This window comes from Ictidomys tridecemlineatus, chromosome 7, assembly GCF_052094955.1.
Source record: "Ictidomys tridecemlineatus isolate mIctTri1 chromosome 7, mIctTri1.hap1, whole genome shotgun sequence".
In the NCBI taxonomy this organism is placed as follows: Eukaryota; Metazoa; Chordata; class Mammalia; order Rodentia; family Sciuridae; genus Ictidomys; species Ictidomys tridecemlineatus.
In genome coordinates this window covers 25,674,399-25,687,297 of record NC_135483.1, presented here as the reverse complement: position 1 = coordinate 25,687,297, position 12,899 = coordinate 25,674,399, and the positions used below count along the sequence as shown (strand labels likewise).

At 31.7% G+C, this 12,899-nt stretch overlaps 1 protein-coding gene across 5 annotated transcripts in view; it reads right to left on the bottom strand.

The window, feature by feature from the left end:
- Window positions 1–12,899, bottom strand: part of Csmd3 (CUB and Sushi multiple domains 3) — a 1,083,924-nt gene that overhangs the window by 228,901 nt on the left and 842,124 nt on the right. For all 5 annotated transcript variants that reach the window (XM_005316223.4, XM_078016771.1, XM_040293722.2 and 2 more), the window contains one exon: window positions 12,394–12,588. In XM_005316223.4, the coding sequence (XP_005316280.1) occupies window positions 12,394–12,588 (195 nt within the window). The remainder of the gene's footprint in view (window positions 1–12,393; window positions 12,589–12,899) is intronic.

Sequence of the window (12,899 nt, the reverse complement as noted above, 5' to 3'; positions counted from 1 at the left end):
ATTTGTATGATTTGATTTGTATAAGTAAAATGCATCCATGATCCAATTAAACTGTTATCTATGCTTGTTTTACTCCTAAATTATGCATGCACTGAAACAGTTGATAGATGTGTTAGTTCCAGAGAAATCAGAGCATGAGATGGAATGAGGATTTACTGTTTCTAGTCATCTGAGGAAAATGACTTTCTACTTGTAGTTTGAACAGGGATATGGGTGTGGAATGGAGGAGGAGGAGGACTGAAGGCAAGTAAGAACAAAAGGTACATTAGCACTGAGTGAAAGAGAAGACTATCAAACCATTTATATGGAAGAGATACTACTTGAATGTCTTAGAAACTTTATAATACATGCCACAAACCCTTAAGCTACTTACAATTCTATATCTATCTCTTCACCGATGTAATGTATAATTTATTATCAAATATATACTACAGTGAAAATTATTATATAATGTATAAATTATTCTCAGAAAGCAACTGAGGTACTTCTAAAAGTGATAACTTCTTGTAGGTCACAAAAGAGTAATGTGGTATATTAAATCAATAATTTACTAGATATGACCTGTGGCTCCTTCAGTTCAAAAGAACTGCTGTACCTTACAAAACTGCTGGTATGCATCTAGTAAATTACTTATGCCCTGATATAACCTGATTTAATGTCACAAATCATAAATCCTAGTAAAGAATGTGTTTGAAAGTTATATCTCCCATGGAGCATTTTTAAAAGACAAAGCCTTTCCTGATCCTTAAACTGTCTGATAGTAAATTGAATGTAGACAGCTATTATTACCAGTATTGATTTTGAGATCAAAATTACTACTCTTTTTCTTCTGTGTTCAAAACCTTGAGCTTAGTGAAAATAACTAAGTATCCAGCCATTCCTTTTATGCTCCTGATTATGTCTTCTATATTAGCATAAGTACTTCATTTTGCTTATCTGCCTTAGATGATAAGCCTCCAATATTATTTTATCATAATGGTAGTTAATACTACTTTAATTTATAAACCATTATACTAAGTATCTTATTTAATTTTCATTTTACTTTGCATTATTTTCAATACATTCATATTTACTTATTTAGAAAAAAATGTAAGAATAATGTTGCTATGAGTTTTCTATCGCCTCATTTCCCCCCCAAAAAATAAAAAAAACCAAAATCATTCTCCATTCCTCATGAATTAATTCTGTTATAATTTCACACATTTTGATACTAAAAAAATGTCATCATACTGTGGCAATAAATGTCTCATAAAACATTTCAATGACTCAAAAAGTCAACTTAGTTGTATGTGAGCTTCTAATTCTTTCACCTCAATGCTTGCTTGGACTCATTCATTGATTTTGCTGTCTAGGCAGGCATAACCTTCATCCCTGAGTATTTTCTGAGCCAAATCTTCATCAGAGAGCATGATCTCAGAGAAAGAAAAGTTTATAGTGAAGGGCTTTAAATACCTACATTTGCTGGATAGATCTGTAATAGTGACATACACAAAGTCTGTTAGCAAATAATAAGTTTTGAGTGTGTGATCTATGATACATAGCCATTCATATTTTACTTTATGCTTAAAATTAATATATAATTCTCATTTCATAAAATTCACTTTTTAAAAGTATAAAGCCAAGTAGTATTAGCATAGTTATATAACCAACACACAATCTACTTTCATATAGTTTTCATCATCTCTCAGATAATTCCAGTACCCATGAGCTTTCACTTCATTTCCTTTCCTCCCAATACCCTGGTAGTCACTAATCTGTGATTGTTCAATAAACCATCCATGGGAAGGCAATTATTTAAAATGCTTTAAGTTAAATTATTGGTGTTTTGAAACTAAAATTTCTTTCATCACTTAGTTATTTCTTTGAGTCACTGCTCCTTAATGATGACAGTCTGTTTTTATACTTATTAAAAAACCATTTAAAACAATCGATATGTTAGCATAAAAATGATGTTAAATAAGGAAAATAAAACCTTCTGTAGTAATTTAACTCCTACTAAATATCAAACATCTTTTCCTCAGGAAAGTCTTCCTTGAATTCCAAAATTATTCAAAAGTCCCTGATATACACCATTTTGTCAAATATTTTCAGGACAAGGATTACAGTTTGTAATTATGTATTTATTTGTATGGCTCTTTGATCAATGCCTGTGTCTCTCTCTCGTCTACAGGATCTATTAAGTCAAAGTTTCCATGTCTTTTTGCACACCATTTGAACCTCTTATTCTAGCATACTAGTGTCTCAATATAGATTTCCAATAAGTATATGTCAAGTTAGGAAAAATAAAGGTTTTTATTTAAATTCCAGCTTCCCTATTTACTGGTTGAGTACCTTTGGAAGAGGGAGAAATATACACTGGAACTGGAACAGAAATTATCTGTCAGATCAGGTGTACAATATAAGCTTAGGTAAAATGAATTAAAGAACTGTCCTGACCTATTCCAGAATTTTCTTTGTCTTTATAATGAGGCTTTCCTAGGGACTTAGGAAGATGAATTAACCTCATAAATCCCAGGAAGGTACAAAGCTTATAAAAAGTGATAGGAAGAATGTTCACAATCTGCCACCTTTGGGGTTGGGGGATGGATGAGAGAGGTAGAAATGTTTATATGACCCTATTCAGGGCACCACCATACCACAGTAGGAATAGCTCATGGCTTTTATTTTTCCCTCTTCATTTTCTGTAAGGATCAAGAACAGAGTTCTATACTCCATCCCAGAGGAAGAAGAAGCCACTACTTCCACTCAGCTTTCTCTCAAGGCACAGAGGTCACTGCGTGGCTGTTGAGTCATCATGGATGAAGCCTTCTACTTCTTTGCACTCTTTGTCCTTTAGAAGTCCCGGAGAAAACAAGAGCCAACACTACTAGAAAAAGGAAGTATAATCTGGCCAAAGTCTTCATATTCTTATAATTCAAGTGCTTTTTTCCTTGTTCTGTGAAATTGATGAGGGAAAAAATATCTATATGTTCTCTAAAACCTAACTGAATATTCTTCCTGAATGAATTTTAACATTCCCTTTACTTATCAATAGAAGCCACAAAGGTCAGTAGTGTTTTAAGTAATGGGGAGTTTGTCACCAATATAAACCACTGGTATTTTTAAATTAACATAATAGTTGTAGATACCTTGAAATATTTTATGCTCATCACTACTGAAAATTGCAGTAGTTATTAGGCCTGCTGCTAGAATTTCCAATTTAATACACTAATTAAGAAGCACATACATCAAACATGTGTTTTTTAAATTATAGTTTTCATGTACTTTCTCTAACTAGATCTTTATCTATGAATATAACTGATATCCTTTTTAAGCCTATGTGCTTTTTTTTCTTCACTTAAAAAGTTAATTGTAATAAGAAATCCATAGGTTTTTCAGTGTGTAGAAAGAGTTTAGAACCCCCTACTATTTATAGTACTCCCAGTCCCAGACCACCTTTATTTCTTTTTGTCATTCTTTTTTCATTCTCACCAAAACAATTTTTTAAAGAGATTGTTGTTTTGATACAAGAAGATCTGGAAAGTAATAGTTGTGTTGGAGGACCCCTTCATTCTTATTCTTTTTTCTTACTAAGAGAATACATCTGAATAGGAAAGATTCTAAAATTCAGTTTGGAACTTAGGCTTGAGGCCATTTAGAAACACAGCCTAAATATGGTTTGGCTTTATTCACTAATTCTTCTTCCCTCTAATTCACAAGATTTGTGTTTTGGGATTAGGGACCAAATTCTCTTGTTACACAGAGAGCTCTATTTTGTCTTCTCTCAGGCATATTTTCCCCTAAGGAATCTGAGTGAATGGTTTGCTGATTGGAACATAAATGTGAACTGGGGAAATTTTCTTTATTTAACCTAAGGAAAGGAAACAACCTACTTTCTTCCTTAAGAATATCTCCTTGAAAGCATAGTAGACATGACCTTTAGATTTTTTAAAAAATATATATTTTTTAGTTGTATATGGACACAATATCTTTATTTTATTTTTTTATTGTGCTGCTGGGGATCAACCCAGTGCCTCACATGTGCCAGGCAAGCACTTTACCACTGAGCCACAACCCCAGCCCATGACCTTCTGATTTTATAGTGCAAGGTCACCAATCTTTTGACCACTGAAACTGTAAACACATATTTCTGAAATTAACTGAAGGTTTTACATGAGGTATGCAGGAGATAAGATACACCAATTTGTCTCCAAGTAAATTTTAATTTTCTGTTACTTTGCTGTAGAGTGTGAGATTCTGAACAGACTTTGAAGTATCTGAAGACTGCCTGGAATATGTATTATTGTATTCTAGATATATGTATTCAATACTAAAATTGTTTTCTAGGTTTTGTAGAATGAATTCTATTAGTAGGATTTTTGTTTCACAGCATAAGACTTGTCTACCCTTGGATCTCATGTCTTATTACCTCCATATAATTGAATCTTGCCATGACACAGTCACTGTTAAATACTTTACTTTTCTGAGCCAAAAGAAGAGAATCATTGAGATGATTCAGCTTTCTGTATGAATACATTTTTTTTCAATTTGCTTGTAAAACTGGTGATATATTAGGAAGGTATATTTCAGGTCTGCCTTAAATATAGACTACATGGCAGTGGAGAGTTGGGGACATTTTAGTACAATAAGGGATCTTGTGTCATGGTTTAAATAGGAGGCTTAAGACAGTGGTTACATGATAATGTGTTTTGAATTATAAATGCTGATTTGCAATCAGATTGCATACTTCTACATTGTATACTCCAGAATCCATAGCAGCAGGAATTTATTTATAACAATGTTAATGATTCTCTAGACTAGCATACTTGATGCCAACTGGAGAGATAATGTATGTAAGAGTGTCTGGAAAATAGCAGGTGCTCAATAACATTAGCTTTCCTTCTTGTTTCCTTTTAAATAATAGTTTTCCCTCTATTACATGAAAATGAAATGTACTTAGGTTTTATCCTGATGCTGCCGTAACTTTTTTTCAATACAAAACACATATACTTTACTATAGAACATGGTTCTGATACATAATCTGTGTATTATATCTGTGAATTAATTTACTATGTGCTGGTAAAAGGCACACATATTTGATGACACTCAGAATTAATTTACCTCTGGACCTCTGTTTTATGAATCTTTAATTTACATGATTTAATTATATCACACATTTAAATGACATCAAATGCTAAATATCTCAGTACGTTAGACTAATCTCCATATGTATTTATAACGGAAGGGGTCTCCAGACTTTTTCATATCTTAAAATATATTTGTATATCTCAAAGACACTTGAAATAAGTATTTTAGGCAAGTCATCCATTTAAATAGAAGATCTGATAATAAAAGCTCAGTTATTTACTTCTTTACATACACAAATAATATGGTTTTATTAAAATTACAGGTCATATAAGTTTGTTAATTACAGAGTATTCTGCAGTGGGAAAGCTATAATTATAAAATGGACTTTTCATTATTTTTTTGTTTGTTTCAAAGCTTTTATTTTCAGTTGATAGAAAGAGTGCTCTCCTCTTAAATGCTTTTATCATTCCACATGTAGTTGGACGGTAAATAGAGAACAGTGCCAGATAACTAGTGGAAGTCCAATCACAGCATATTTGTGTTTATGTAAGTTGAGCAAATTTAGAGGTCATCAGTGGCTGAGTTATTTTTTTTTCCATAATCCATGACTTATATCAGCACAAATGAAATGAAGGTATTAAAAATAATATTATAGATTTTCAAAAGAACAGTGCTAGCACAGGCAGAATGTATTTATTAAGGCCTTAGTATTCTGCCCAAAATTGCCTTTGACATGAAATGTAAAAATGCATTTCAGGTGAAGAATTGTATCAGATTTTTGTAGCAATTTATGTTAATTCTCATACTTAGTCTGAAGTAGGATGTCAAAAAATAAGTGGAAAACCTTCAATTTCATCTCTTATTATTGATGCCATGCCTCTGTTTGTAAAATATTTAACAAACTGCTATTTGAATAGATCACCCAAATGTCTTAGAAATTTAATCAACAGGGTTGAGAGGAGGAACTTTCATAAAATGATCGGGTCATAAGATATTGCCCTCATCAATAGATTAGTGCTCTTATCATAGTGATAGGTTATTTATTTTAGAAGTGAGTTCCTGATAAAGGATGTGTTCAGACCCTTTACATTCTCCTCTGTCTTTGTCTCTCATGCCCTCTTGCCCTTCTGCAGGGAATCATAGAGTAAAATGGTCCCTGTCAGATATGGGCTCCTTCACTCTAGAACTATAAAAATTGAATGTGTGAGATATATGATAGATATATATATATAAATTACTCAACCTAAAGTAGTCTGGTATAATAGTACAAAATGAAGTAAAACACCAATTAAAATATTATTGTACTCTTAGGGTCCATAAATGGAAAAGGCCAGTACACTGTCCTTTACAGAATTAACCAGCCTACATGTAGGGTAGTAACTAAAATAATTATTCACAATAAGACTGCTAAGCACGTGTGACTTTGAACAAGTAAATGAATGTCTCTCTGTCTTGTCTTCCTTGTTTTGAAATGATAATATTAATAGTTCCCACTTCAGGGAGTTACTCTGTGATATAAAGGCTTTTTGTTATTTGTTAGATGCCCCTCCACTACACTCAAAATAGTATTCTATTTTATTGTTAACAATAGACCTTCCTGTCTGTATCTCATTAAATTGTAAGCTCTCTTAGGACAAGGACTATGTAGAATTTATGTTTTAATGCCCAATACTTACAGGAACATAAGTGGTACTTTGGGAAGTGCATGTAAGAAAAAGCAATGAACAAATGTCATATGATCACTTCTTTAGAAATTTTGCAAGCTAGTGGTTCTTTAACAGGCCAAGTATGTTCATTCTTAGGGTCTTATAATTGCCTATCAATTCAACGGTTATTGTATGCTACTGTAATGGAAAGGATTAATAATATCATATTGTTTCTATAATTTGGCTATTATGAATTATGCTGCTAAGTGTCTGTCAAAAAATAAATGGATAAAGAAAATATGATTGTATATATCACACATATATACAATTGAATTTACTAAATTATGAAGAAAAATGAAATTATGGATTTACAGGAAAATGGGTGAAACTATAGAACATCATGCAAAGTGAAATAAGCTAATAAAGCCAACAGTTGTATTAGAGAAAGGTGCTACATGAAAGAGGAGGGAAAGGAAAGGGTAAGTATGGGGGAATGAAAGAAACCAATTTATGCTATGTGCATGAACAAATATGTCACAGAGAATCCCACTATAATGTATAATTTTTTAATATTTTTTTCTATATATTGGTTTTATCTTGATGCTGCCATAACTTTTTTTTCAATACAAAACACATATATTCCTACGGATAGTACTCTTAAATTCTGTGATTTACCTTTTAAAGTTCTGAGGCCCTAAAGTACATGAGCTTTATATACATCAGAGCACACTCTGTCTCAAGGATATGTGGTTGTGATTTTAGATATGGGTATTGATTCCATCCTGGAAACTTTGGGAAAACTGGGGAAGGTAAATAAAAATTTTTGTTTTTCTCATAAGAAGGTTAGTGGGCAAAAGCCTGAAGGATGTGAGGGAACTAGCCAGCCAGAGACCTGAGGTAAAAATATTCCAAGAGTAGCAAGTGTAGAAGCTGTGAATCAGAAGTATGACCAGTACATTGAGGAAACAACAAGGAGGTCAGTGTTATTCAAGAAGTGTGGTAAAGGGAGAAGACAGTAAAGACGCTGGGGTTGTATACAGGCACATAAAATAAAGCTTTGTAGTTTGTTATGATTTGAGAAGCCATTGGTGGATTTTGAGAAAATACTGATACAATCTGATGTATATATGTTAAAGATCACTCTGTTGTGTCCACAGGTACTGTATAGAGATCAAAGGAAGGGAAAAAATCAGTTAGGAGAGAGGCTAAGAGATAAAAGATAGCTGGGTTTTTGAGTGAGGGCTTAGCTGAACCATTAAATGAAATAAATAAAGAATAGTAAGGAAAAGGATGAATGAAGTAGGATGTAAAAAATAAGTGAAAAACCTTCAAGTTCATCTTTTATTCTTGATGTCACGCCTCTGTTTGTAAAATATTCAACAAAATGCTATGGTTTGAATACATCTCCCCCGCCAAATGTATGTCTTAGAAATTTAATCAACAGTGTTGAGAGGAGGGACTTTCTTGAAGTGAAAGTATATATGAAATCTGTCACCATTTGTGTTTTATTGCCTTTACCTAATATTGAGTTAAGTTATCGATGAAATGATATGACTTCTACTTTAATCCAGTATATCTATTAACAAATAAACAGATTTTCAGCAAATACTTTTCCAAGCAAAAAAAAATAATTAGTATTTTCTAATAAATTTTTAAAACTGTAAAATAAAATGTTGTTACAGATATGCTGTTCTGGTATCTTTTCAGAAAAGTGACATTCTCCTGAAATACACTCTAGGGTTCCTCACACTGAGCAAGACTTATGACAGGATGCAATCATTTTTGATCTGCTTTTGACAAATATAACGTTCTAGTGTCCAACTTAAGCTCTTTAAATATTTTTTCCATATTTAAAATGTACACAATCCTAAACATTGATAAAAATTTATCTTCAAAAATAGTCAAACTTTGTACATTCTTATGGTCAGTTCAAGTTAACAAATCTTTACAAAGAAGTTTGTATACAGGAATATGTAGCTCGTGACCTCACATAGCTTACGCTTTTCTAGAGTAAAACTAAGAATGATCAAAGAAAAAGCAAACTATAGTTGTGTACATAGAGTTTGCAGACACTGGTCATGTTGCTGTTGACTTTTACATTAAAACATAAATAGTTCAAGGTCCTTGGTTCGATCCCCCAGCACTACAAAAATAAAATAAACAAACAAACAAAGATCTTTCCCTTATTTTGGCATTCAGGATTCACAGTGTAGTAGCCACCTCCTTACTTAAGTATTTTAAAGCAAAGCCTACTAATCAGTCAAAATTTCCTGGCCATATTCTCAGAGACCTTATTGGGATTCCTATTGTAGGATAAGATCACAAAAATATGTAGGGGTCCAGCCACCAAAGTCTCAAACATTGATAAAATTAGATATAGAGAAATAAACATATCAACAAACGACAAAAGCAATCGCTAAAATAACCAAAAAGAATGTAACTCTGGAATACTGAAGAGAGGAGCTGTGGATGTGATATGATTATCTTTTACATCATGAAATCAGTAACTATTATTCAGTTTTATATGTTATGTGTACTCATGATGGGACCATAAATGGCAAATAGAAATTATTAGAAGAATCAGCTTCTAGTGAAATACAGAATAGGAGTGAGGCAGATGACCACTGCATTAAAAATAAAACATTTGTGTATTTTCTTATAATCATACAAATATTTTATATAGATAAACTGTAAAATTTATCTTAAAATAATTTGTCTTTATGCACAAGAAATTCTTCTGACTCTCTTACACATGTATCAAACACTAATGTTGTCTTTTAAAGTAATAAATTTTTATAGCTGAAAGTCAGCCAGTCCTGATTATAATTACTGTGAGGAAAAACAATTAGATATGTATGATGCTGATTAGGAAACTAAATGTATTAAGCTCTACCTATTGTGTGACAATAATAACCACAGAAGCAAGTGCTATAGTTAGTTATTTAATATAATTTCCCAACAATCTTACAAATTACGTAAGTTTAACCCATGATTAGATATACTAAATAAATAATTGAATAAGAGCACAGAGCTGACCCTGGCCTTTTCTTTTTCTTTTTTTCTCCAACTACTGCTTGGGATTAAATATATTTATTTTTAAAACAAACATTTTCCCCCAGTAACACTAAAAATTATCATTCAGGGTTCACAAATTTATCTTAAGCTTCTTTCTAATGACTTAAGAAATCCATTGAACAACATCCATAGAATCTTATCATTTGGTTAAAACTCAAGTGATATCTAGCTTATCTAATGATAAAAACAATTTCCTAAGAAAGGTTTTTAAGACTGAGCTAATGTGTATATTCAATACATTAACACAGATAAATTGTATTTAATTTTTGTTAAAATAACATAAATGCACTTGTTCAACTAAAACATAACACCCAATGTCAAGTGCAGAGCATGTTTCTGGCACTTGGCTGATTCTAGAACTCTACTGAAAAGCACACCTCCAATGTGCTAATATTTCAATATTTGTCAGAAACTAGACTATGTCCTTTGTTTGTGTTGTTTACCAACCATATCTTCACAATAATCTATTAAATAATAACTGATTATAGACATAACTTCAATGAACATTAAATATACTAAATTGGGCAGAATTGAATCTATGAATTTTTTTGTTTTAGGATTATTTATATATGTAGTGGTATATTTATACCAAAATTGACATATGAAATCTATAACTGACCTTTCTACCAATATATAGGCCTACTAGGAAGGAGTAGGATTGTTAAGTAGGCTTATTCTAGTGAATGCACATGAGATTCCTGCTTCTGCCTTTCTCACCTGCCATTGAAAGTCATATACTTAACATTGATCGCAGTGACCAACAACTATCTTGCTGATATGTAGTTTTCTGTATCCTTTAGTGTTTCTTCATCACAACTTTTGATTATTTCACAAGTGGATCTGGGAATTTTTCAAGAAATTTCAAGTGATTACTAATGGCAACTTTTGAAAAATGCTTTCTCAAATTTTGAATGTTTTTTTGGCTAAAAGCAATTTTTCTTTTATATTAAGGCTCTAAATTCTAAGACAATATGATCATCCTTTCCCCATATTCCTTAAAACTTAATTCCCTGTTATATGGGGCTGGGGTTGTGGCTCAGTGGCAGAGCACTTCCCTTGCACATGTGAAGCACTGGGTTCGATCCTCAGCACCAGATAAAAAAATGAATAAATGAAATAAAGATATTGCATCCATCTATAACTAAAAAATATTTTTTAAAAAAACCTTAATTCCCTGTTATCAATGATTTTTCTCTTTAGAAGATTTAAGCCCAATATAGTTATTTCTCTTTTTATTCTCTTTATCTTTTGATAGATGAAACCATGAATGCAAGTTAAGAATTAACTAGCTGTTCTGATAATTGGTGAAAAAATTTAGTATCTATCCACCATTTCTTTATTTCTTATAATATTTTGAAATAAAGAATTTCATTTATCTCCATTTTAGAGATAAGAGAAAATGATCTCAGGTTAAATGACACATAAATCAAGATCATGCAAAAATAATTCTGTGAGTGAATATATTTTACAATTAGGAAAAATTACCATGTATATCAGACACTTAAAATCCACATTTATAACTATCAAATTAGGGTTGTTGTTGATTTTTTACTGAAATTCATAATAAGAAATATGTTTTATATCATGAACTAATGCAAAGACACAAAAACACACGTGAATGTGTGTACACATGTATACATGTGAGTATATGGATATTTTTAGTTATCACTGTATATGCAACTGAAAAAACTTTCACAAAAGATTATTTGTCATTACCTTGTTCTTTGACTTATAATTTTTTCTCTTTTTATTTCATTTTAAATTTAATTTTAATTTTATATGATTCAATTCTATGTCTATTGTAAAAATATTAATTATGACACAACGAATTGATTTTATGACTCACTGCTGTTGACCATAATTTGGAAAATCTTCCCTAGATGATATCTCTGTGTCAGTTTTCCACAATGTATTAGGATCATTCAGAGGATGAGGGTGTCTGTGGTAAACTTTTACAATGATTTCACTGTTTATCTCCTTCCTACAATGTCCTTTTGCACTATATCCATATATAAAGTTATATACAAGTGTATGATTTTTAAATATTGCAGTATTAATTCTCCTTTAGACACTCAGCTCTTAGGATAAATGTATATTCTTTTATATCCTTATTTCAGATGAAGATTCATCACCAATTCTTGATAATATTTAAGTTACTGAATTTATCTAAATCTATTGAAACTCCAACTTCAGTGTGTTTACTCTTCATTTGCTTGACCAGTATTTTCTGGACACCTAATATTTTAGGCACAGCTCTTAAGTCCTGAAGGTACACAAATGAACACAACAGGAAATACCACCTATGTTCTGAAAGAGCTTACCTACTGTTAATAGGCACATGGCTTTAGAGATACCTGGTAAAATAAGTACTTTTCTAAAACTATTTTTTGTATTGATTTCAATTTTTAAGTCCTCAATAAAATCTCTTCATTGCCTATATCATTCTTGTAGGTTTATGTGAAATGGTTGATTTTTTTAAAAAAATACAGGTATTTATTTAAACATTTCTTGATTCTTTTTAATAAAAGAAAGAAAGAGAAAAAGAAAGAGGAAAAAATTGGCTAAAAGCAATTTTCAGCAGGAAAAAACAAAGTATGTTTCTTACCATGACAACTGGGTAGAGCTCTGTTCCAACCAGGTCTTCCATCATCTCCCATAATACAGGTGAGTGTCGAATAACCTTGAAGAACATAGCCAGCATCACAGTAATAGGTGACTGTTGATCCTAACTTATAATCTATCCCAAGTCTGGTACCATTCATTATGTTGCCTGGATCAAAGCAGGACTCCCGGAGTTTTGCTGTGAATAGTTTTGATAAGAATTAATTGTTTTAAAATAATATTTTCTATGAAACATTTAGAATATGATCATTCCTTTCTCTAAACTGCAAAGGAAGCATCAGCACCTTTTCTATCTCTGAAGGCTCATAGTACAAAGTAGACCTTAAGGATATTTGAAACTCTGATAATTCACATTGATTAGTAAGTAAAATTGTTCAGTTTTTTTCCCCATTAAAATTAGTACCTAAGGGCTGGGGATGTGGCTCAGCAGTAAAGTGTTTGCCTAACACATGTGAGGTGCTGAGTTGGATCCTCAGCACCACATAAAAA